The sequence below is a fragment of the Channa argus genome, chromosome 2 (assembly GCF_033026475.1).
Source record: "Channa argus isolate prfri chromosome 2, Channa argus male v1.0, whole genome shotgun sequence".
Lineage (NCBI taxonomy): Eukaryota > Metazoa > Chordata > Actinopteri > Anabantiformes > Channidae > Channa > Channa argus.
In genome coordinates, this window is record NC_090198.1 from 12,248,571 (window position 1) to 12,275,987 (window position 27,417).

Sequence of the window (27,417 nt, forward strand, 5' to 3'; positions counted from 1 at the left end):
AGGTGCGCTATTGAAATAAGGTGGCATATCTCAATTTTAAAAAAGTGCTTATTTATCTTATACTGGCTTTTCATGCAACAGCTCAGCTACTCAAGTGAAATGGTTTGTTTGAGCTCCTGTGACTTTGAGGCCCCCTTCCCCTCAAGGTCACTCTTTTCTGAATAGCCAGCATGTAGAAGTCTTCCTGTTGTTGTGCTACCATGGGAAACCAAAATGGATGCTCTTTTATGGACTTCCTGTTATACTGTCGGGGACGTAGAAAGAACGGATCATACCAAGCCGACAGAACAGACTTACCCAGAGCTTTTTTGTTACAGCGAGCATGTAAACAGACAACCACCTCAAACTTTGGGCCTTTGACTATGTGGATATGTATTACACCAGTTAACAAAAAGCAAAATATGGGCTCTTTAAGTCACACGATGTGAAAAAGTTTGTAAAATCATTGTAGACTGTATCCACAATATGTTATATATAGATGCAAGCAAAACACATTTTATACATAAATGTTTCATTCTCCTCTAATAGAGTCACATAAAATGTTTACATTTTCAAGATCTGTATGGCCTTATTGTTTCCATCATTTTCCCTAAAGTATTAACTATTTATTGCATATCTTACTGTGTGCTCAAATTTTTCTCTCTCGTTGCTCCCTGCTGAATTCTCTTAATATTCGTAGCTGCAATGAGCTAATTTCCCTGAAGAGGCTATAAGTTTCCTATAATCTTACAGTCTGTGAGATCACACCTTCCCACTGTACCTCTCTCCGATGTAGCCAGCCGTGCACTGGCACTGACCGCTGATGTGGTCACACAGGCCTCCGTTACGACATGTGCAGTCCTGGGAACAATTAATGCCAAATGATCCGAATGGACATGGCTGTGCGCAAACTGGGCCCTGAGGAGGAAAATTACATTGTGTGTACCTTCACAACAAATGTGAATACAGTAGCAAGTGTTAAAGATACCGTATTGCTGTGTGTACAGTGTATATGAGGTCTCACACACCCAATCACGTAATTGAATTTAGCTCCAATTTAGTTGTCACAGCAGACACCAGCAGTGATGCCAACAGTAACCAGTAAAAGCTTAAGATGCTGACTTCTTAGATCTACAAATGTTCTCATGTTGTTACCAAGTTTTAGTTTATTTACAGAGTTAATGATAAATTAATTATAAACTATTTTGGAATAGAAAGAAACAAAATGGTTTTATAGTGGAAACAAAAATCAGCAAACTTTTATTTGGCATATTACAAGCTGATTCACGATACTGCAACAGCAGCCTGTTTTCACTTTGTATTTCTGTTTTCTTGAGTAAGACCTGCAATCATGTTTCTTTTTGTTTTTTTTGCTTTGCTTCAGTTCAAATTGTGAGTCTGAACAGTTGCAGCACAAATAGCAGCTAAATAGCTTCTAACCCTTATAAAAGCTTCAGAAGTGTGGGTCTCAAAGTATAATTAATAAAATGATATGCCATTACGGAGGCTTTCCTAGCCTGGCAAGAATTAAATTTGAAGAAGGAAACATTAAAAGCAAAACTCTTTGTGAGGGTAAAATTGTAATATTAAATGTTAGCATAAAATATTCATTATCAGCTCTAAACACAAACATGGTGATCGCAGCTTATAGATTCCCTGTAGGCTGAGCTCCAACCAAAAGGCACATTTGGTTTTGTTGTGTATGTGGTGCAGGTCGTACCACCCAGCCAGCAGGACAGGAGCACTCTCCTGTGACATGATGACATGCTCCTCCATTCTGACAGGGACAGCGCTGCTCACACTGGGAGCCATGTTTGCCTGGTGGACAAGGCTCCTCACAGCTGGGAAGGACAAGCAACCAATTTGAAATTTAAGACACATTTTTCACTAGACTCATTGGAACATATTAAACTGTTCATCTCACTCACAACAATTCAGTACAATTAGCACAGCAAGGACCACACAAGTCGACTAAGAGGACATATTTCACACATTAAGCATTTTTATAATCTGTTCTTCTCCCTGCTCTATGTGTCTGTTAGTGAGTTAACCTTCCTTCGCCTTTCCCTTAAAGGCCACAGAAGACTGTATCGACTACTTTATTCATCGTCTTAATTTTATTTTCGCACACGAGCAGGTTGTGAAGTGCTATCATTGTGTTTATACTAAATTATTCTTATGAAAACAAGTATAGTATAGACATGCAACATGTTAGGCCAGCTTAACAGCCAAAAACGACTCACAAGGCCCCAGTGTATCCGGGTGCGCAGAGGCACTCGCCGGTCTGATGATGACAGGTGGCACCATTGAGGCATTGGCACTCCAGCATGCAGTCTTTGCCATAGAAGCTGGGGTCACATGGCTCCTCGCAGCGCCAGCCCTGGTAGCCGTCAGTGCAGACACAAGCTCCTGTTATTGGGTTACATTTGGCCCCGTTCCTGCACTGACAGCGGTTGCTACAGTGGGGACCCCAGAAGTCACTCTCACAGCCTGGACAAAGAGGAGAATATGTGAGTCTGTGTGTGATTTTAAACTGTCACTGTCTGCATGAGTTATGAGGTCCGAGACACCTGCAAATGGGGTTATCCTCCTGAGATTGCGAATGTTTGATAGCATCTCCATTTTATTTATTGTAAATACCTCTGTTGTACTCAGTGACATGTTATACTGCAAAAAAAGGTCAGAATAAAAATGCATGAAAAATGAAGGGATGAATAAAATTAGTTGAAATAAAAAAGAGAAGGGCATCGGTGTGTCCAAAGGGTGGTATCTCTTTTTTAAGGGTGAAGAAGGGAAGGTAAGAGATGATGATATTTAATGAAAAGTTTTTCTTTAATGAAAAACTGCTACTGGGTCTGTTAAAAGAAATCAACACGATATAAATGGCTGTAAAGAAACAGTTCATACAATCCAACAAACAGCTGGTCTCAGCCATCATGAATACTAAAAATAGCAGTTTAACCGGCATTGAGCCATCTTTAGCACTTTTTAGCCATAACTGTCGGCTAGAAGTGACACATTGAATGATTTTGAGTTGCAGTAAAACCAGAGGTCACATCACTAGGTTTGTATGCAACACACAGCTGTAGCATGTGTCACAACCCTGGCTTGGCAATTGATTGTATATATTTGATATTTGAGACAGTTTATATGATAAATATTTCCATACACTTGTAGTCTTTGTCTAGTCATTAACAGAAGGCTTTTGCTTTAGTTGTGACTGACTGATGGAGATGAGCAGTGATTTGACATGTAGCACTGCCATCGGTGAAAAGCTCAAAGCAGAAACCAAACTAGCCCACAGTACTGCTCCTCAGCTCACAGATTTCCCATAAGTGAGGGTGAAAAGATCAAACCTTTGACCATACAATAAACATCTACTAATAAACACCGATAGTCAGTAGACTACGGATTTTTATGCAGAAGATTGTAGAAGAAAGAGATCTTTAGCATCTGTAATAGATGCTAAGTTGTCAGGGGTTCTACCCCCTTCTGCAGGTTAATAGGTTTACATCAATGTGACTACATTTCCTTCCATCTATCCATTATCTTAGAAAATATCCTCCTAATAGTCTCTGGGGTACTTTATTACACTTTAAAGAAAAAGGCGTGGGTAATTATCAACTTTAAATCTGAAAATGCATTCATTGCCATGGTAACGCTAAAATCCCTTTACTGTGATCTTTGACAGATGGACGGTTGGACAAAGAACAGCTTCTGAGAAACAAAATTAAAACGATTAAAACTGATGGAAAGTTCCAGAGGTGGTTAGAGTTCTAAAGGGAGATGCTGGCAGTATTCACTTCACAAAATATCCTGATATCAGTAAACTCAATACAGCACGTTGATGTTTACCATCCCAGCTGGTCTGAGATCCTTTCATTCCCAGAGATACCTAGGTGAAGGCAAGCCAAGTCAACTTTATTTTCATAGCGATTTACAAAAGTACAAACCCATATATGCAAAAGATGCCCACTGAACTACAGGAATAGCTTTAAGAGGGGTTTTGAGTTAATGCTGTAGAGAAGAGTTATCCACAATCTTGGTGCAGCTGCAGCACAATCCTGTACTGCATACACACTTCACTATGTACTTTTTAAAAGGAAGAATTTAATGTACTAATTACTCCTTGAAAAACATGACTCATTATTCTATTCTATTTACTGTAGTTACTCTATTTTATGTTATATATAAAAATTGTCACAGACCCTGCACTGTAGTGTCAGTGGTGCAGGACACACTTCACATTCTGTTCTTACACTTTAGGGTAATTTGTTGCCGGTGTCTGGCACTTAAATAAAAAATAAAAAAATAAAATAATTAATAAATGACTTATTATAATAATCTAGTGTTTTTCTCCACGTGACTGATAATCATGATAAATGACTGCTTACAGTGCTTCACCTTAGGACCAGGTTACTTCAGACTACAATCGGACAACTTTCTTGTCCTTTGTCCTACTGTAACTCTTAACTTTGCTTGTTGTAAGTAATGCTCAGGAATGCATTAACACTCGAAGATTGCTCAACATTTCTCCTGACATGACATGATAATAGCTCTGAACAAAACACCACAAATATCGGCGTACAGTGGTGACAGGCAGCATGATGGATGCAGGAACTCCTAGAGTTTCCTCCATGCAGTGCCACAGTTATCCCATCAGGCTGAAACAGCAGAAAATTCAGCAACATTTCCATTTCTAGGCCATTGCACCACAGAAACCTATTGTTTAATCTATTTCCTTCCATTTATATACCTACAGTTCAAGCTTTCTCTCTTGAAAGTGGATTGAACGGATTTTCAGGATCTGGGTTTGGAAAACATGCTGTATCATATCTTCTTCAGTGCGTAAACTCCTGGTACTGTACAGTATGAATCAGAATCTTGCAACAATAGATGAAAGCATGTAAAACATTTTTTTGTAAATTTTAACCTCACAGATAAAAAATATCAAAGCCCTATTAACTTTTGATATGTGCTCATTGTGCGAACGGCGCTGCCCAGAAGGGAGGTAAAGTACACAGCATTTGAATAAATTAAGAGGAAAAACCCCAGAAATGTGGGCAGAATAATCTGGAGGAAACAGAGACAAGTTCTCCAGACTTGAGGAACTTTTCTCCCCAAACGTGGGTGGCAGATTCACAGATATTATAGTGTTAAATGTTTTAGCAGTACTGTGGTGGACAGAGCTATGAGCAGACAAAGCATAAATCAGACTCACACTCCCTCCCTCTCAATCTTTCTCTAATTTGCTCTTCCAGGTCGTCTTGTAGTCTCTTTCTCTCTTTCTCAAGAAGGGCCCTTCTCTTTATTTTTCTTAACTAGTGAGCTAGCATAGTCAAATGCTTTATCCTCTCACAGCCTCAATTATTCAGCAGCAAAGAGTCCAAATCAAGTGACTAATGACTTTGATCAAGAGTAGCTCGCTGGCACTAAGCAGAACTTTCTGCACTAAATTAACAGTTCCATAATATGCTTTGGCAAGGGATAAGTCTTTAAGGAATATTTCTAGGTTTGTCTATGGTGCAGTCACTCTGCCAACAATAAATAGAGCTTGTGCTAGAGATTTGGCTCTTTTCTCTTTCTCATGTCTAAAAGAGAAACACACCCAGATTACATTTTACTCTGGCACTTTATTTCAGTACCAGTCTTTTTGATGCTGGATGCTTTAGTTATTTGTCTCGCAGAGACTGCTGTCAAAAGCATAGTGGGTTTTGATTAAAGTTGTAGTCCATGTATTCTTCTCTTCTCATAAAAATATGTGGCAAACTGGAGGCAGCTAGAGTGAATTGTTGCAGCTGTACAGGTTTTGACATCTGTATCAAGAGCATTTATATAACATGTTGTTAATTTTAGATAAAAAATTAAAACATGATTATAATTTTCACAATAAAGAAAAAAACGTTATAATGTCACCTGAGCGAAAAAGCCAAGTTGACAGATTTTGTCATCTTCAGTAATACATTTGATAACAAATAAAAACAATGAGTTACTTTTTCTCTTTAACTTAGTTTGAACCAATTTTGATAACTGTGAAGTTAGTTTACTTACCTGCACAGGCTGGCACAGTTTAGTTGCAGATCTCCACATTTTTGGCAAAAGCAAGCAGTGAATAATGAGGCTGTCACCATTATGGACTTGTTTAATTAATTCCTTCTTAAAGTTCAATTTTAGCCTCAACTGTTAGTGCATGTCCAGTTTTTCCCCCATTTTTCCAGTTAATCCCTCCAACTATCCATTATCTTCACCACTTACTGAGTTTCTGGGCTGCTTTGTCATTGTGCCCTCTAGTGGTCAGAAAGTTTTTACCACAGCTTTAAAAAAGTTAATTAAAAATGTTGAAATTTGTTTTATTCTTTCAAAAAAATATGATTAGTCTTTTTTTTAAATAAATTATGTATCTAAGATAAACAGGTATTGGTTGCATCCCTAAACAACCTGACAACACATCCAAATATTTCAAGCTCAGCTACACTACCATTGATCTTAGAGCATCTTGCACCAACAGCACGACAGACAGAACGTACACCAAAATGCAATTTGGCCACAAAATATAATTTAAATCCTTTTTTTTTGTGAGAGACAAAAAGCTTCCACTCTTCCTCATAAAATTTAACGTAATGTTTGCTCTCTATGCTAATACTTTACCAGCTCATTACAGCTTTATACAATATTACAGAAAAAAAAACACTGGAGCCTTTAGTTATTTTTTCAATGTAAAACCTTTAATAACACATGAAAGCTAATTTTAAAACTTGAAGCAGCTTGACAGGTTCAATTGGCAGAAACATTTCTTTTTAAAATCTAAATTCAAAACATAGTAGATAAAGATAGATAAAAACAAGCAAAATATCTGTACTGAGTATACAGTACTGTATGCAAATAGTTACATTTGCTGGAGACTGTTATTTACTCTTTCTAGTGATTGTCGTACAGGTAATTATAATACAGTATATGTCTGATTAATTTTTTCAGATGATTTTATATTATTGTATTAGATGATACAGTATATACACAAAAAACACTGGGCCTATTTTATAGAGGTGTAGAGGTTCGGTGTCTTCCCACAGAGACTCTTCGCCATATAGCCGGGAGCGGGGATCGAACCACTGACCCTGTGGGTCCGTGGACGACTGCCAACTGATCTACAGCCCCCCCCCCCCCCATTTCAGACTGAGTATAGTGAGGAAACTCTCCATAATTATCAATAGTCTAGTTTAAGACCAGAGGCAATTTTAAGTACAAAACAAAGATTTTCAAATGTGGTGAGTGTGACTTTGACATTTAGCCACATTTTTACAAAAATAAAGCTAAATGTCAAATCACTTTAAGACCTGAACAAATGCTGAGAGTCAGACAAAGTAAGGACAAAGTCAGACAGTTCTGGTTTTATGCAAAATGTTTCACCTTAAGATAACAAGGACACACAATATCACCAATGTGAATGTCCATATCTAAAGAGCCTCTGCTGTTACCTTTCCATCTTATAGGTGGAGCAAGATTGCATGTGTCAACTATACCTGTTGGCACATGTGAAAGCCTTGCCCAAGCTTCAACAAACATAAGAAATAAATATTATATCAGCACAGTAGTGGTAATTGATTTGTTAGTTATTTAATTACACCTTTTTGTGTGTGTTTAATTTGTGTGTGACAGCATTTACACTGATGGCACAGTGACAGGCTTTGTAGTGAGAGCAGAGTTTGTCCTTCCAGCACAAATGTCAAATGTGAAGTTTTCAAATAGTTAGCAGTGAGTGACAGAATTAGTCCGAATTAATAGTAATTTTCAATTCTTTTTTTTTTTTTTTGACATGACCTTTCCTTTGACCACACCACTCTGTTAAAGAATTACATTCCCCACTAAACTATGCTCATATGAAATTTTTTGGGGCGGCTGTAGCTCAGTGGATAAAGGCAGGCATCTACGGACCTCATGGTCAGTGATCCAATCCCCTGTCCCGGCTATATGTCAAAATGTCCCCAACAGCCCATTCCCATCCCCAGCTGTGCAGTGCCGGTAGAAATTGGGGAGGGTTTCGTCAGGAAGGGCTGTGCCAAGTCAACATGCGGACAATGATCCACTGTGGCGACCCTGAACTCATGAGATAAGCCGAAAGGAAAAAAAATATATATGAAATTTAAATAGCAAATTTGGAGGACTCTAATCTAATGTTGCTCATTTACAAGAAATTAAAAATAGAATATGTTAAGTAACTGGTATTTAAATAATATTTGGTTATTTTTGGGCGGCAGAAAAAAGTTTTGAACACTTGTTTATGTTCATCTGATGATTGTATCACAATTGATAAAATATTCATTGTCTTTTACAGCATCTCTCTTTCGGTCTCTAGCAAGTCAGCAGCTGCTAAATGCTCCACCAGTGTTTTAACTGTGTCTGTCTGCTATTTGCTGCTAAGCTGGTACAGCACTTTTTGGAGCCTTTTCTGTGAGAAAAGCTGTCTGCTGCTGATGAAAACCAGGCAGTCAAAGTGGTGAGAGTTGAACTGAAGTAGAGGAGCTGTGGGCTCCACAGCCAAACAATGAGCTAAACCTCACTATCTACTCTCCTTTCAGCTTTATCCCATGAGTTCGGGGTCGCCACAGCGGATCACTGTCCGCATGTTGATTTGGCACAGTTTTTACACCGGATGCCCTTCCTGACGCAACCCTCCCCAATTTCGACATATAGCCAGGGATCGAACCACTCACCCTGTGGTCCGTAAGCAACTGCCTTTACCAACTGAGCTACAGCCGCCCCTGAGCTAAACCTCACTATAAAGCTCCATAAACCTGAGGGGGACTTATGAGTCTCTGTAGGTCCATCACTACCACATTGTCTTAAAATTGTCATTTGATAAACTATTATATTTCTATCTGTTGCAACAGCTGCATTTCCTTGCTTTAACTCATTCCATAGGAACTGCTGCAATACCCTTACAAGTCCCAGTGGCAGCTTTTTATACGTTTAGCATAATAAGGTTATAATCCACTATGTGCCAAACGCACCAGTAGAGCCATATCTTGTAGAAGCTCTTCAACGTTATTAAAATTTGAAGTATATGATATGATTCAGCACAAAATATGAAAATTTCCTATAGTTTTCAGGCCTCTTTTACAGGTGTGCTGAATAACATTATGTTGTATTGTGTGAGCCTGTGAAGTGCTTTGGGTAATTTCAGCACGCACACACTGCTTGACAGATTGATGTCGTCATTAAATGATCTGCTGCACCTACTTTAAATGCTGCTTTCTCTTGTCTTTCCAGCCATTCGCAGAAAAACCTTAAGGGTTTCACTGTATAGATTATTTATGAAGCAAGCAAAAGCTATGCAAATGTTATAATCATTCATTAGTCATTATCAGATGGAAGACATTTGGTTGAGTTGTTTTGCTTTCACAAAAAGTGCCATGTAGCCTAAACAAACAGTATTTGAATATTAATTTCAAGGCTGTATAAGAGATGTTTCAGCGCCCTGCATCAAAACAATCACATATTCATACCAGTATAATGCTGTACAACTACACTTGGAGCAGGAGGTGACTAAATGCCTTGCTCATGCCCTGGAGTATTAGTTATTCAGGGTAAATGAGTGTAAATTCCCACATTATACTACTCATCAAAATGTTTGAGCTGAGGTTTCAAATCAATATGAGAAAACTGATAACACCATTATCTTCACAATTTAATGATTTTTTGCGATGAGTTTTCCTAATCTGATCCAAGGGTCTGAGGATGGAGACTGTTGAATGTTGTACAAATCCTTGTCCCAAATTTGTGATTCAGGATGTTGAGCTGCATAACTTCAATCCAACTTTGATTTCCCTACAAAAAGATGCATGTAACCCAGTAAGAAGGTGATTGACGAGCAGTCGGATTGGTCAGGAACGATCGAGGAATACCCTCCCAATAAGTGAGGCAGAGGGATACTGCTGAGTGGCCGAAAACAAAGCAGTGATCTGACTGCCACTGGGCCATCTGTTGATCTATGGAACAGCAGCTACCATCATTTGTCTTTGTTGTGCCCCGCTGATCACATTCTGGGTTTGTGGGGGCTGGACTGTGCTGGACACCTGGACTAATTAGGAACATACACAAGGGAACAACTGAACAACGCGGGAGGGGGGTGGCATAATTACAAAAGTGTGCCTCTTTGTTTCGGAGGTTGTACAGTATGTTTACTCTATTTTTAAGGTGGGGCAGCTTTTTTCTTTTTCAGACTACTTTTAGATAAAAAGTAGAAAAGTAATAGAGGCAGGTTGGCAGCAACCTGTGGGGTAGCAGCACTAACCACTACACCGCCGTTCTGCCTTCGAAAGTCTCCCAAATAAGATGAATGTTTTAATGTTTGAATGAAGTTTGTAGCCTAAAGACATTAAAAAAGAGAGGAATAGAAATAAAGAGTGAAGATAACTATAGTGGGAGAGCTGCTGATTCAGCTCTTCACTTATTATTTTGGGATTAATCTTAGTTCTTTTCTTAAATTAATGAATCATCAGAAATTTTTAAAGCACATTTTTTAAAACACACCCAAGATGTGATATGCAACAATGTTAAATGCAGTATACTAGATTATAAAATCCTGTAAACATATTCTTCTATTTCGAGCTCCATGCTAACTGCAGTCAAAGAAGTGGCCTCATATTTTCTGACCTGAAAGCCACTAAAAGCTTGTTGCAATATGAATAAATTATTATAAAGTTATTCTGTATCTGTCACTGAACTCGCCTTCAAGATTTCACCCTGTCAAGATGCTGAGGATCAATGTTTCCATCAACTACTGAATGCCTTCTCAGCTGCACTCACAGCATCTGGGCAATAGCCAGTGATTACACACACGCACACACACACACACACACACACACACACACACACACACACACACACCCTCTAGCTTAATTCATTCATTTTTAATTCAAGTGGATCTTTGTCAAAAACCTGGGAGCAGAGGGAGATAGAGGGAAACTTTTCTTCATGACTTTGATGACACCTTTGGTCATGGCCTTGGTGTTCTGCATTTAACCCAGTCACTGGCTCAATATAATCAATAATTAAATAAGGGTCCCTTATATTTATTCCAAAGAAATGGCTTCTGTTGCTTCCATAAATGTAAATTTGATATCACCCAGTGCGTCAAATTAAAGAGGAAGCACCCCCAGACATCAACACTATCATATTGGATGAGTACTGTAAATAATGGGTTATTTACATGAAAGAAAAATTGCATATTATTACTTTAAGTCACAGCAAATTACACGTATATTTTTTTACCTGCAAAGTTCCACTGGCTCATTGAGAAAGTTCAACAACAGGTCTGAGCTGTGCCTCTGGAAAGCATACAGACATGAACTACATAGAAGTATAGAGCAATTCTATTTCCCACAGCACTCCAGCATTGCCAAGCAATGCACTACTTTTATTTAAGGCCACCCTGCTTGCATGAGTGAAACCATTTTCATCAGCACACTGTCAGACAGCCACTGTGCACTCCCTTGACAAATGAGTAAACAATACTTTATAAAAGAAGCAGCGGGGGTGGGTTTTTTTTTTCTGTAGTAAGCCACTTTCACCTCCGAAAGTCGCCAATAATACAAAGTCTATGTAAGATGTAATAGTGTGTTTCCGTATATGAATTGCAGTTGGGGTCCCATACTTTTACAGACACTGTCAGTAGATAACTATGTCATGTAAAAGCGGGGCATTAAGAAATGGCTGACCCATTTACAAACATGCACACTTGTGTTTAATTCAGAGCCATTGATTTCCTATTTTCAATTAATAATTGTAATTAGCGGCAGCATAGTTCAGACTGTATGGGATGCGGATCGATGAGGGGGAGGGTTGGGATGGAGGACAGGCCAGATGGATGGCACAGTTTAAGGCTCACAGGCCTGGAATAAAGTGTCAGTTTATTGTGACACTGACTGACTCAAAGACCAAGTGTGTCTGCATTTGTTTGTGTGTGTAGGTGATTGAGTCTTTACAGATTTTCTTTTTAATTAGGCAATTTTCACATCCAGATAATAAGCCAGGGAAGTTAACGCTGCATTAATCAATGCTAGAAACAGTCATTTTCAGACCTTGGGCAAAACATATCAGGCCAAGAGTCTTGAGCACAGACTTCATTGCTCTGCACTGTTTGCATTGTTTTGTTAAGACTAAATAATTGCTGTCATTAGCAGTCGTCAACAACTTTGCTGTGGAATGATGCATGAGATGTGGCAACCATTCACTTGATCATTTAATGTTTTTTTGTGTGTGCGTTGGGCTCATTCAGCTGTAGATCAACTTGCTTTCTTGTGTGGTAATTGCATTTTAATGATCTCCTTTTATGCAAACGCGGGGCATGAATTTGAGTTCAGGTCTAATGACTGTTGGCAGGTGGCTGTCCTCCCACTGACCCACTGACGAATATGAAGAGGTGAGAGGTGCAAATCACACAGCTGATATTGCCAGTCGGCTAGGGTCAAAGGTCAGGTCTTTATCCTACCATCCGAAAAAAGACAGTGAAGAGTAGACACATTTTCCCCTTAACTTGGTAGTAACTTGTAAACTTGGAAATATCTGTTAAAAATGCTCTACTATGTTTACCAGCTAGTCTCTGACTGTATCTGTCGAATGCTTTCTTCTTATTATGTGGAATATGGCAGGTTATAAATTATGTTCCCATACAACTAAACTGCAAAGGCAAGTACATTTCTGTAGAGCATGTAAGGCACTAAATGGATTATGTTCCAAGTCTAATTTGTAGTTCTATTTGGGCAAAAAAAAGGAGGAAAGCCCTTGTTACAAGTTAGAGAAAGACTGGTTTGGTTTTAAATTTTAATAAACCCATTTGTGAATTTTATAAAGCCAATCACAATCTTTTCCTTACCCCTTACAAAACAGTTGCTTTTGTTTACCTGCATAGAAACATAATTTATATGAGATTGGATTGTAAGTGGCACAACACACCTGAATCTCCCACTGGACTGCTAGTAGCTGTGTGTATGTAATGTATCTGCCAGGTTTGAAGAAAGAAGAGGAGTGAGTGAGTTATGAAAGATGATCTCTTTAATTCTGCTGCATCTCCTTGGATCTTATAGAGGTGTCACTCTGAATTTGTGAGGTGCCCATTTTAATATTATCGGCTAATGTTTCTTGACACTTAACAGCTGTTTCAGTACAGCTGACTGTAACAAGACAAAAAAGGTTAATTATAACAAACAAGCTGAGGCTGCCTGCGTACCATCATTTATTGTACAGGCAAAACCAGTGACATTCCTGCATTGTAGTCTCAGTTCTAGTTTGTGTTTATTGCTATTGTTAGTCAACATGCTAAACTGAAATGGAGAACATTTATCATGTATTATAGCCACTGCAAATCAGTATGTGAAGCAGGTACTATATAATTTACACAGTACATAACAGTAGAAAACCACATTCCTAGAAAAGTTGGGACAATGTGTAATATGAAAATAAAATGGAAAGCAATGATTTACAAGCCATTTGAAATCTGTTTTTGATTGTAAATAGTTCAGAGACAACATGTTCGAACTAAGAAATGTGATTGCTATTTCAAAATCATTTAGTAAGTATCCTTTTGTTTTTTTGAGGTAAAGATAGTACGTTGACATTTGACACTCAGCCAGGAGAAACCTGGAGGATTTCGCAGGGTTCATGGATGACCTCTAACTAAAGCACCGCTGCACCACATAACAATGTAAAATTTGCAATAATAACAATTTCATCATCTATGGCAATATCAATAAAAGATTCTTAAAATCCAAAGGTATCTCTATATGCCAATACCAATACTAAATGGCCATGATCTTCAGGTGAGCTGGAAATAACAATAGAGTGGAAACCACTACATGGGCTCAGAAAGACCTCCACTGTAAGTGAACACAATCTGTCACTGTACCCAAAAATGACCAACTACAACTCATGCAAAGGAAAAAAAAACATATCCCTTTTCTGAGCCTGTGCTGAGCATCGCCCATACTAAAGAGGAGGGGAACACTGTGATTTCTTATTAGTGCACAGTTCAAAAGCCAGCATCTGTGATGCTGTGGGGTGCATGAATACACATAACTTGCACATCTGTGACGGCACCACTATTGCTAAATGATACAGGTTTTGCAGCAGCATATGCTGTGATCCAGATGTAGTTTTGAGCACTTGCTTATATCAGCAACACAATGCCGAACATTATGGTCATATTACAGCAGTGTACTGTAAGAGTGGCTAAACTGACTTGCAGTGCAGATCTGCCACCCATTGAAAGAATTTGACCTGTTTTGTTGTACTATTTTCAAACAGAATCACGAAATCGTCTGCAAGTCATTGCACTTTTCTCTAGATTTTACACTTTTCAAACATACCATTTTATAATCTAAATGTATTTAATATAAAGCATTCTCCATTCATTCTAATTGGCTATAGAATCAGAGTCATGTGATGTTCTTACACATACAGTACAGTGCTTTTTGTAATTTTCCTTACTATATTAAAAGTCATTTCCTCCATAAAAGATAAGTAAAGCATAATTTTATCCTAAACCCTGACTATATTCACCAAGTCTGTCCATGTGCCATCCTAGAGAGCAGACTGGCTTTAAGGGATCCACAGACCAACCTTCCCTCTTACTTGGAGGTCATACTGACTCCGTAGTCTGCACTGCAAGCCCCTTTGAGAAAGGTCAAGATGGCTTGAAGTGCAAAATGACTCAGGCGGAAGTGGATGAGAAAATAAAGAGACTGGGGAGTGATTGAGCTCTTCTTCTCTGAGCAAATGTAAAGTGAAGAAAGAAAGCTGATGAATAATTCCTGGCCACTTTCAAAGTCAAAGTGAAGTCAGTCGTGTGGGGAGGAAAAAGGCCTATTGTGCCGGCCACTTCTGTTGAAAGGCGGTGGTGGACGATAAACAAGTTAGTTTGGAAATTAATCAGAGTGCAGAGAAAAGGAGAGAAAGACAGAGAGAGAGAGATGTTGAGACTGTGGAGTAGGGCAGAAAGCAGAGCAGAGTGGATAAGTCGTTATATTCCTTAATGGCTTGCCTGTCATGAGATTTGGCTAGCGTGGGCTCACGTGGCATTAGAAGGAAAATGGGTAATCAAAAGGTTTCTGAGGTGAGGTGCCAGTCCATTTCCCCTCTCGCTTTCAGCCATACAACATTGATGGCATACAGAGGGAGTGGATCTGAAGGAAAATACTGAAATTTGTTTGCTGATGGACTTAACCACAAACCACAAAGCCACCCGACCACAAAACTATACAATTTGTGAGAGAAAAATTCTGATTCGCTTCTTCAATGTCAAATTATTAATATGTTAAATGTCTAATTCAGGTGCTACATGTGTGTTTTTTCGTAACACATTAATCTTACATATAGTAGTTTATAATTACTGTATACAGGTATGGCTGGTTAATTTATTCATTTTCTCCACAAACTCACTGTACAGATGATAGAATCCTGATGAAATCCATCTGTATGAATCCATAAATCCCTCAGTATACGTCTATATACAATGGTTTCATTGTTACTAGTCTGTCATTCATGACTGAAATTACGTGCACAACACACCAGGGACTTACAGCTGATGATATACTTTATCATAGCTGCTTGTTTAATGGTCATGTAGCCTGAACCCCCACTCCCCATCTCTTTCCAGTGTGGCTGTGCCCAACAATTACTGTAACTTTCCCAAATCAACAATCTGACATTTACACACACTTCACACTGTGACTGGTAATGCATTTGGAGGTGACACAGTAAGTTTGGTTTGAACTTTTTATTTTATCGTTATTTACTCAAATACCTGAAGAATGAAGCATACTAAAAGTGTCTTTCAGCAAATGTAATTTAAAATGTGCATTGTGGTCTAAAAAATATTGATTACTGAGTTTTGCCCCTAACTGTGGTGGGACTGAGTGCTGTTCAAACTATTGTAAAGACATTTTATTACCAATTTAGCTAAACAGTGTGGTTCAATCTAGTTATTTTCTAAAATTATTTAGCCATTAGTCTTAAAACATTTATGTTACTGATCTGTCTCTCTACAGCTGCATCAGAGCTGAAGACTAAAGATTTTCTATAATTGCTGCTCCACATAAGACTAGTCAACTAGTAGACTAAGGGCTGCTTTTATTGTGATGCAGCCAATAGAAATTTGTCATCAAGATAAGTACTAAAATTTCTACACATCAATACATGACTATTTACAACTTAAATTATAAATTGCACAAGGATAAATACATTGTAAAGAAATTGATAGGAAGATAAATTGTGTTTTTGCAGAAGAAAAAAAATGAACAAGAATGAGCATTTACAGTGAACTACAGTAAAGATGATGGGCTGCTACAGACAGGTACCTGCTGTGATGTGTGTGAGCCAGTACAACTCTGACTCTGTTTGTGGTTCCTCACAGCACAATGGGAATGGGTCAGACACTGACTTGATACTTTATTAAAAACAACATGACAGTGAATCCTTTTTACACTATATTGGGTCCACAGACACAGTCCAAGCGAACTGACAACTCGTTATATGGTACAATTCTGAGCCATTTAAAATTTTAGTGATACTGCACATGGCTGAGCAATATTTGTCGCTTGGTTATATACCAAAAAAAATGATCCTCACTTTTTTAGTGTTGTCTGCTCTATGTATTTATATATTGATTTCCCTATTTAGGTTTGTAATCCTGAAAGATTTGGAGGAAACATCTCTTAAGGAGATATAAAAACGCATAGTTGCCGTGCATGGAGGTGAATGTACTACAAATGTGCAAATCAAAATCTGCCAGGTTTATTTAAGGAAAAGCATCAAAAACAAATCAAAATATCCAACCCTAAAGCTGTAATCTAGATGTTCATTACACCAAACACAGCGTGCAGAGTGTGTATACTGAATAATGTTTCAAAGACAATCTCATACAGAGATGCTTAGAAGCGATTGTGATCATTTCTGTGGGACTTCAGAGAAGTCAAACCGTGTGTTTACGATGCTTTTGATATATGATACAAATATGTTGCTCAGATATTGTGATACATCTCTCGAGTAGCAAAAATACCAGATTTTTTTCTGGCACTTGAAAATGTCTGTTGAACATATTTATTTAATACACACAGAAAAAAAGGCTGACATTTGAATGCTTGCTTTTCACCAGACAGACTGTGCCTTTGATTGTGTTGCTCACTGTAATTTAACAAACTGCAGGAAATGCTGAAGGATCATTTTTCTTACGGTCACAACAAGCAAGAAAAAACCCATGCTTCATAGCTTCAAGCTGAATCACAGCTCCCTGTTGTAGGAGACGGACACTGCTGCACAGTAGAGTGCAGAGAACCGATCACCCCTCAGGGGTTGTGGTGGAATTTGATTAAAAAGTTTGTTGGTAAATTAATTTTGACCAAACACAAGGGGCATGCTGATGCGGCTGTAACCCCTAATTGGACTTGGCAGTGGGGCAAGTCCACTCGTCAGCGATGTGTGTGTGTGTTTGTGTGTGTGTGTGTGCCGAAGCTGTGTTCATGTTGTGCAGGACAATCGGTGTCCCTTTGGACTGTGTGTATTATCACTGAAGACCTTAATGAAGTGCCAGGATAAACATCCAGAGGAAGTATAGCCTTGGCAAACACACATACACATGCACACACACCCACACACACACACACTTTAATGCCCTACTGAGTGGAACAAAGACAGCAGTGTATGAAACAAACGGCATAACACGTGCAGACACATACAGTACCTGATGAGCTTGTATAACAACAGTTACACACCAACCTCCCCTATCTGTTCCCCTGCTCTCAATCACTAAGGCCCTCCATACATTCACCCTTACACATTCTTTGTAACTGTGCATTTCTGTGATCCTCTTTATCCTCCTCTCAGCTTCTAGAGAGCTCCGTGCCTCTGCACAGAAGCTGGCTGCATTATTCCTGCAAAGCTGCACTTAATGACTTGCTGAACTCAGTCTGTTGGGTAATGAATGATACACTTTGTCATAAAATGCCAGCCTTCTCCTCAATGAGGTTCAGAGCAGGACAAAGCACAGAGGATGGACCAGCTAATGGCTACTGACCCCACAGCGTAACCCCCTCCAACACAGGCAACAGGTATTAGCTGTATGATGAACTTGATGCTAATGAAGAGCAGTGGGAGTTCTGAGTCATCTATTGCCAGGCAGAGCTCAGGTGAGTTAGAGCAACTGTGCTGCAGTGATGGACGGGCCAGCTCTCATTTCAACCAGACGAGAATGAAAAGAACGACGACATCGAGCAGAAGAACAGTGAGATCAAAACTGAAAAACCTCTCACAGGGTTATACAGAAAACTGTCATTCACGTCTACAAATTATATGATTAACAGATTAGATTGCACTTTTTTTTAGAACATAGAGTCACTGGCCACTTTATTATGTACACCTGTACAATCTAATGCAATCAGATACAGCACAATTATCATCTTTCTGACAGTTTTCCATATAAAACCTGTAAAAGTAGAACTCATGGCAGAGTCGCTGTATTGGATTGCATTAGATTGTTCTGGTGTTCATAATAAAGTTGCCAGTGAGCGTACGTTTGTTATATACAGCGAACACTTCAGTCAGCCTCATAATGTCACTAAAATATTGAACAACATGTGTAAGCAAAACAGACCATAGCTCTTATAAAGATACCCCTTTCATGCATGGCTGAATATTTCACAGCCTGTGACTTATTAACCTCTTAGGCTATTGTGGAACTTGTGTCACTGAGTTGTGTCTTTATGGGATTATGGGAAGTAAAACAGGCAAATTATGTAAAAATGTAGGCCATAAGTAAACCTACCTTTACAACATTACAGAAAACAGTTGCCATAACTCATCCTTCAAACTTGCTGTTTTATGCATTTGTTTTTTTTATCATTTCTCAGATTTAAAGCCAGTACCTGCATTTACATAACATCTGTATTGGTTTATCAAATTCTTTCTGAGGCTATGTAATGTAGGAGTTAACATCCCTAAAACATTGATTATGTCATGACAGTTTTACGTTTTAATGTTGGAAATGTGGAGGTTTTTTCTCCATCTGGATGAGTAACAAATTTAAATAATGTTTATGATAAGATGAAGTTTATCAGAATTGGGTCTTTAATAATATGTTTAACAAATAGTAATACAGTTTTAAGAATATTTTAAACAATTATCAATTAAAAAACACTGTGTAATCAAATTCATTCTAAAACATTAGTTTTATTAAGACTATATGAACAGAGATTAAGAGCGAGATAATCAGGGGGATGGAAGGGGGAGAAAAATAAAACCACTTCACATTAAAATAAATTTGAGTGATTCTAAATATTATAGGTTGTATTGACCTGTGTTTAAAAAAATCAACTTAAGCATTTCCAGTAAGGTGAATTAATATGATTAGATGCATGATAACTATGTGTTGTTATTATCCTCCTAAGGTCATCACACTGTTAGCTGAACAACATACTTTCCACTATGATTAGTATTCAGGTTTAAACTCTGTTCTCTTTTAAATGCTCCAAAATGTTCTATTTTCATTACCAATTGTATGTGCAGTATATACGGTTATGCACAGTAACAAATAAAAATACGCTTTGTTATATAAACTTTTTGATGCTATAGTGGCGAGCTGTGCGTTTCTCTTAATGTCTTAAGGATAAACAGTAAAGCATGAATATGTTTAGAACAATCATGAAATTAAATTTTTGAGGAGACACTGAACTGGTTCGATTCGTAACCATTTGCACGGATAAAATTCAGCTGTGTTTTACATGTGTACACTTGCAGGAGTTGTGAGAGGACATGAATATCTGTCTAATTCCAACTGTAAAACGACTATAAAGACACAGGTATCTCCCCCATCTCATAATTAACTACGCGAACATTTGCTCTCAGTTCAGTTCATTGTCGTTTATGTTCTAGTTCAGCACTGAATTAGGTTGACGTACTTCAACACATGTCAACTGCTGAAGTCCTTGAACTTGGTGACCTTCCAGATAAAACACTACATAACACAGGTGATTGAGCCCCAGTGTCTAATTGTCTAGAAGTAATCTTCATAAAAGGCCACACTGCACACTATTCCCAAATGGTTTAAGTCTCTTATTCATTCTATAGCAGCCTATCAGCTCCTAGCCGATGCTTAGTTCATCCTTTCCTATGGTGAATTGCCTCCAGGCGGCCTCGACTTTGTTCCCTCTTCGCTCCCAAAGGAGGGATGACCTTCCCATCCCATTCAGGACTTCATAGTCACTGCTTATGTACCAGTGGGGATTGAAAACTCATCTCCTCAAGAAACATGTCACGTCTTCTTCCCCCCAATCACACCTCTCTTTCTTCATCTTACTGCCATCGTCTTACAAAGAGCCTAACCTATCATACCTGCTGCTGATTTCCTCTTATATGTTATTTACTTGGTACAAGTCAAAAGGAAGTCAATTGATAGACAAACAGTCTACATAGCCAAAGATGAGAAGCTACCTGGGAGCATGTTCTCCCAACTCACATTGAAAGTCTAAAAACAACAAACTAAGAAGAAAACTGGTGTAAGCAGCAGAAACACACACACACACACACACACACACACACACTAAATGTTAAATAAGTGACAAGCAGATGACAGAACCATGTACACATCCAAGGTTGTGAGTGGTAGGTCTAAACTGTGGAAGAATAAATCTAATGACTGTATATTGAGTGAGGATAATTAAACAGCTGTTCAAAATATAAAGAATAAAATTTGACAACCAAAGCCCGGTGAAGGTGCATTAGGTTAGAGAGTAGCATGACAGGCTACTGATAAAGTAAGGGCTATTTGTAAGATTAGTGGATGGTAGGTTGGCAGCACAAAGTTGGGTCAAGGTTAGAGAACAGGATCCTCTGTCAGAGAACCCAAAAGATTTATGACAGCAGTCTGAAACCCACTGCAGGGATTTAAAAGGGGTCATTTAACATGAATGCCTTCCATTGGAAGACTCATTGATGACAATCTTACTATACCTTGTTTGTGGCAGTCAGCCACACCCCCAGCTATTCATAATAAAGGTATATCTTTAAATGATTTATAGTTTGTATTTTAAAAACTGGCATATAGTCTGATTGATTTAAAGATAACCTTATTGTTACTTTATTGTGGCTTCTCATTCACCAATTTACGCACCCACCCGCACCCACACATACAAACGCACGCACACACACCAATTGCAGCAGCAGCCATGCATGGTGCTGACCCACCAGGAGCAAGTTGGGGTTCAGTGTCTAGAACCAGTACACTTTAGACATATGGACATGTGGAGTGAATCCCGGATCCTGTAATCTGTGGAAAATCGCTCTTTTTCCTTAGCCACGTTAGCCTCCCAAAAAAGGCTGAGTTATAATTAAACACAGAATTAGTAAATATGCTGATGTTTATTTTCAGTGCAGATTATTTCCCATTTGTGTCCCAGTAAGTATTTGTGGGACTGAGTCAAAATGTCTTTGACAGAGCTTTTGTCACCCATGTGTTTTTTAGAAGTTTTGAACAACAGTGGAACTCTCTGATGCAGAGGGTTAATGAATGCCAGACTTTGGACGTATGCACAGTACCTCTTAGCAGGTTTAATTGCAGTAGCTGTTGAGTAACTGTTCATTTCACCTACACAAAAAGCTTGTTGTGGCTATTGTGAACGATCAATTCAGTTAAATCAACGGGTCCAGCAACTGCACTGCTCAGTCTATTGGTGTCAGTCTTTGTTGCTAGATAGTAATTTTACACATCAGTTACATGCTAAAGTGTCAAGTTACAGTTCAATGCACACGGCTAGTGACATACAATTAGTTTGGTACATGTTGTACAATTTTGTTGAATGTTGAATTCTGTTTTGTTTAATTGCTGCTTTCTCCTACAGTGGTGCTTAAAACAAACGAAACAAAGTTGCATGATCTGTGACTGCAAGGCTCCTGATGTCAACATAGTCTGGAATGCAATCATAATTAGAAGGAAAAAAAATAGTTGTAAGTAAAATAGAAAATAGAAAAAGAGTGTCAAGAAGAAGAGACGAATATTTTAGGAACCTAAGCAAGTTTAAGCTACTGTCTGGATGCTGTAGCTTTGACATTTTGAGTCCTACATGGAAAGACTGGTTGCAATCAGTGTCGATAAGGGGGGAAAAAAATGAATTAATTTCTACACGTTTAGCAGAATACAAGTAAGAAATTACATTATATCTCTATTAATGTAATTAATAGAGATAAACTAGATAAACATTTTTTGTTGAATAAACTTCCAGCTAAAACAGTAGCAAAAGACTTTGTTTGGAGTTGCTAAGTGGCAGGAAACAATTGCACACAAAGACAACTCAAAAGCAGAAAGTGAAGCAGTTACACTGATGGATCTGTGTGGATTTTGTACAGTTTAACTGAAGAGTGCCACAAGGAGATAAGCAGAGAGGCACAAAAGAGACAAACACAAGAGCGAAAAGAGAGAACAACAGCTGAGGGAAAGCACATGCTGAATTATGTTTTTACACACCTTGACAGGCTTTCTCTAACATGGACACTAGCAAGAAAAATCATGTGAAACCTGGCTCATGTGTGGACTAAGGCTGAGTGAGGAAGCAGCGGAGAGGCAAAAGCACCGGTGTACGCAACTATATGAGTGTGTGTCTGCCCACCAACGGTTCGGCTTGTTTGTGGGCATTTCTGCTTGTGTGCTGTGCATGTGTGTGTACATGGGAAATGTGTATGTGTATTCATATGTGTTGCTTCCATCTGCGTGATAAATGGCATGTCTGGACACATTGGTGAGCAAGCACCCATGCTACCCATTGACAGCCATGGTGTTGTCTCAGCAATCCACCCTGGATCAACTCGACTCTGATATATTACCAAATTTATAGGTACTTAAAAAACACAGCAAAACACAGAAGGTAAAGTAAAAAGCTCGCTAGGTAAAAACTTGTCACGCACACCAAGATTAACATGTTCCCTCAGGTGTCGCTGTTTTCTACCACCTGTGTGGTTTCGAAAACAAAAACAGCCAACATGGTCACACGTGTTCAGCTATACTGTGTTTTATATATGTCTAAACATACTCATTAAGTAGAAGAAAAGTTTTTCTCAGTGTCTGAGAAAAATCCATTACATCCATTACAAGAGACACAAACAACAAAAGTATTCTTTGCCATCTCAAAAGATGCAAGTAGCTCATCAGTAAAAGGCATGTTAATGTAATGTGCTAGGACACCACGCGTTGCCTTGACAACAAATGGAAACCTGTGCTGCACTCCTCACTTATGGCCAAATAAAATATGAACACAAGATAGAGAGTGAGGGTTACAAAGAAATTATTACTGAAGTCATGCTTTTGTGCACTTTGCCTGAGTGCCCCAACCCCATTGTAGAGACAATAGTGAGGTCAGCTTCCCATAATCCCACAGGGTCAGGGATCATTTCCTATAGTTGTTTGAAATGACACTGGCACCTCTAGCAAGCCACAGCAGAGCTCTGCAAAAATAAAACACATTTCACATGTCTGCTGAGATTGTTTGGGTGAAATCTGGGCTGACCACATATGACAAAATAAAAAACACACACTCTAAACAAAGAATCTCATTCGCAATGGACTCTTTGTCATAAATACTTAACAGTGCACTGAATCACATATTTATTGCTGTTTCTGTTTGCAGTGTTCGTTGTATTTCGAAATTTGTACCATTGTACTTCACATTATTTACTAGCATAAGGATTGTTTCTGATGATTAACTACAATTGACTTTGACTAATCTAAATCTCTGCATTCCTGGATTTGTTTCTAGAAACCTGAGCCAAATATTAACTCTCCTTTTAGCTCTGTCTTGGGCTGTGTCCGAAATCACCCCCAACTCACTATATAGTGTGTTCATTATTACAGGGATTAGTGACTTGGGAGGGATTTTGGACACAGCCTTGGTCAGTTTTAACACTTATATACTTATTACATAATTTTTAATGAAATACTTTAATTTGTTTGCCATAACAATGATTTTTACCTACAATTACACCATAGTTGCCATTTTATAGAAAGATGTAATTGTCAAATGTCATAGTTTGCAGTCTCTGGTTATGCAAAAGTGTTCAGTCTGGTGAACTGGTTGAGAAACAGATCTGTTTAAGAAGACCAAAATATAAATTTAAGCGATTGTAAGATGCATTTGCAAAAGAGTTGAGAATACAGTACTGTACTACAAATACTTTGTTCTCAGATCGAAAACAAACCTTCTATTGCTATAACTCTCATCATCTATATATTAAACTACTGTACACATAAACTAGGTGTTTCTACATTCTGTAGACTCACGATTGCTCATGCAGTAACATTCAGTTGTTCAGTGTCTTTCTGTCCTTAGTGGCTCTTCTTGTTCTTTATGAAAATTCTAAACAGCCAAATACCAGTATAACTAAACTAAGACAACTTTGTCACTTCTGAAATTTATAAAAGTCTTAAGGCACAGAAGTAATCACTGTTGATCAAAATGATTCTCTTTTTAAACTGCATGTGTAGCAATTGCTCTTTTGCTTGATTCTTTTAAGATTTTTTATCATATTAAACTGCTTCTTTGCAATGTTCTTTCCTTTTATCTCACGTCTTCCTCTTGATAATCTATCTCATCCTAACCACCATCTTTACGTGATAATTTTCATCATCAGTTTGTCCTCATCTGCCATTTTTCTTCTCCCCCTTCTTTTAAGGTCTCTTCCTATGTCCTCTCCTTTGTGTGTGCTGTCTTATCCTCGTCTTCTTCTTGTTGCTTCACTCCACTCTGAGCTATTTATACTGCCTGGCAGAGCAACAAAGTTCTCCAACTGGAGGGGAGTTTGGAAAGACAAGGTGGATGAGGTTCATACACACTGCCAGATAATCTATTTAGCTACGGTAGAAGACAATACAGAGGACAATCCGGTAGCCTCCTCTTCTTCTTTTCTTCAATGTCCTCACTCTAAGAGCCCACTTAAAGTTTGAGTCACTTGTTACCGGTATGTAGTGTGGGTTTTAAAAGAAAAGAAGGCCACACACTATAATGTAAAAATGATTCAGTAATGCTTTTCGTGGAGGCCTGTCTCTAAGTAATTACATTTTTTGCTAAATCCTTTACATTGTGCAGACAACTTATTTGATGTCTCAGTATGTTTACTTGCATCTTTTTTTCCCCAATATGATCATGAATCAAACAGCCCACAGGCTAGAGACAACCTACATTAGGCTAAGATTAGAGGCTAGCCATTTTCGGGAGGCCAGATGGTATCTGCTTCACATGCTACTGTACCAGGCTCAGTAGGTCTTTATCATGTGATACCACGTGCAACAATATCATTCGGCTTTGCCACAAACAACAAGGGCTTATGATTATGTGTAGGAACAAAAAACAAATAAGTTTGGAGTTTGGGAAAGATTGTGGTTTGGGTTCAAATTCCCAAACATTGACTGAAGTAATAACATTGGCAAATTATTTCAAAGATGTTTGCTTTCTCATCCACCCCCACTCCACCCTTTTACCGACAAATGGTAAATGCTCTGCACTTACATTGCTGCTTCTACCATATTCAGTCCCTCCAGGATTTGTGAACGTTTCTGTGATTGTTGCTCCCTATATCGCCTGATTTTGCAACAGCTTGTCTAAAAACTGTGACACATATTTTATGTTTTTATGATGTTCTAAATAGAAATGTTGCACATTGGGGATTGGTTGGATTAATGACAATGACAATGACAATGAAAACATCACAAATTCCCGGAAGTACTACAGTACCTTTGATATGCACTTAGAAACTATTAGAAATTATACTCCCTCATAGTGATAATGACTAAGCAAGGTGTTGGCCTGGCCCACCAAGTGCAACTTGGGGTCAAATGTCTTGGTAAGTAACACTTTGCAAACCTAACTTATGGCCAGGAGGAACAAACCACTGACTATGCAATTGGTCGACAACCACTCAAACTCCTGATCCTCTGCCTCCCCAAGAAATGTGTTGGTTTCACACTGTGGCACCCAACACCATTCTTGCTCCTGTCATATTTACTACAGATACATGTTGCCACTGTTTGCTGTTAATAACGCTGGCAGTAGTAAGTAACCAACAGTTCAAAAACCAGTACCTTGCCTTTTAATGGTATGTTATAACTCGAATCAGCTTTATTTTTCTCGGGAATGGGTGCTAACCAAATGCAGAGCAAAAAAGAAAATATCTTTGTCACTTTTCATTAAATCAACAATATTGATTTTGTCAGGTGAGACATTGTCCAAGCCCTGCTTACTCTGAACACAATCTGGATGAGTTTTAAAATGACTGGCTGTGTGTCCTGGCACTTACGTAAAAGGTCAGCTCTGGATTAGATTAAGTAATAACTGGACGAAACAGGTAAATTCTGATATTGAGCTTTGTGTGTAGGGCAAGATGCTGTTTCTACTAATCTAAGAAACATTATATTCTAAAAATCTGTGAGTATTCTGCTGATGTGTTCAGAGTACTTTAATAATCCATCCTTTTCACAGCCACAGTTGAATACTTCAACAAATCACAGCTGGATTTATCTGTTTCTGCTCAAACAAAAATTGCCAAACTTCTTCCCATGAGGGCAGACTGTAAAATCAGAACTAAAAGAGTCTCAAGTTAACTTAACTGAATTACAGGAGCAGGTGTCACCTACCAATCAGGATTCAGTAATCTGACTGTTCTAACTGTCAGACATTAAGCCTTTAGATTTATTCAATTTAAGACACTAAAACTAAACTACAGTTATTTGCAAAACATCATGGAGAAAGCTGCTTTCAACCTCAGGTGTAGTATATTAGAAAACAAAACAGCAAAAAAGAAAACAATGTGGGATCTTAAATCCTTCACTGACCACAGAATCCATTTACCCTGACCAATCACGTAAGAGTTTGCATAAAATAAAACCATCCACACATGAATAGGCTCAATATATCCATAGGAGGGATGATTCAGTCTTACTGTGCAGCATCTTAACAGCAAATTACACGCTCCCACAGGTAATGAGCAAATGACAAATTCTGTTGCACGAATGTGAGGAGGCAGATTCAGCATGCTGTGCAGTATTAATCTAACGTTAGACACTGGTATAAAGATGTTGTTCAGTTTATTTTCCAGTCTTTAGATTCATCTGTCTTACAGCTTCTCTCTCTGCAAGGAGATGCATGAGTCTGAATAATACCGAGGTTTTGTTTTATCACTAAAATAATGAAAAAAAGAGGAAGGTGAATAGGTGGACGGACAACAATCAAAGAACTGCTGGACGCTGAAGAAAGGAAGTTAAAGTCAGCCAAACTTTCAGAGTGGATCTGACATGCTAGATTGGGTTTGTGTTTACCTCTGCTCCTTTTCCTAAACAGGGACATTACTGGACAGTCAATACCTTATCCTTCCCTTCCCCTTAGCCTAAGTGGTGCTAGATTTACCTAACCC

The 27,417-nt window shown here is 38.4% G+C and overlaps 1 protein-coding gene across 2 annotated transcripts in view; it reads right to left on the reverse strand.

Annotated features, from left to right (window-relative positions):
* LOC137116313 (multiple epidermal growth factor-like domains protein 11) overlaps positions 1-27,417 on the reverse strand; it is a 106,729-nt gene that overhangs the window by 40,776 nt on the left and 38,536 nt on the right. For both annotated transcript variants that reach the window (XM_067495563.1, XM_067495562.1), the window contains exons 6-8: positions 2,223-2,469; positions 1,700-1,820; positions 761-897 (exon numbers count right to left, since the gene is read on the reverse strand). In XM_067495563.1, the coding sequence (XP_067351664.1) occupies positions 761-897; positions 1,700-1,820; positions 2,223-2,469 (505 nt within the window). The remainder of the gene's footprint in view (positions 1-760; positions 898-1,699; positions 1,821-2,222; positions 2,470-27,417) is intronic.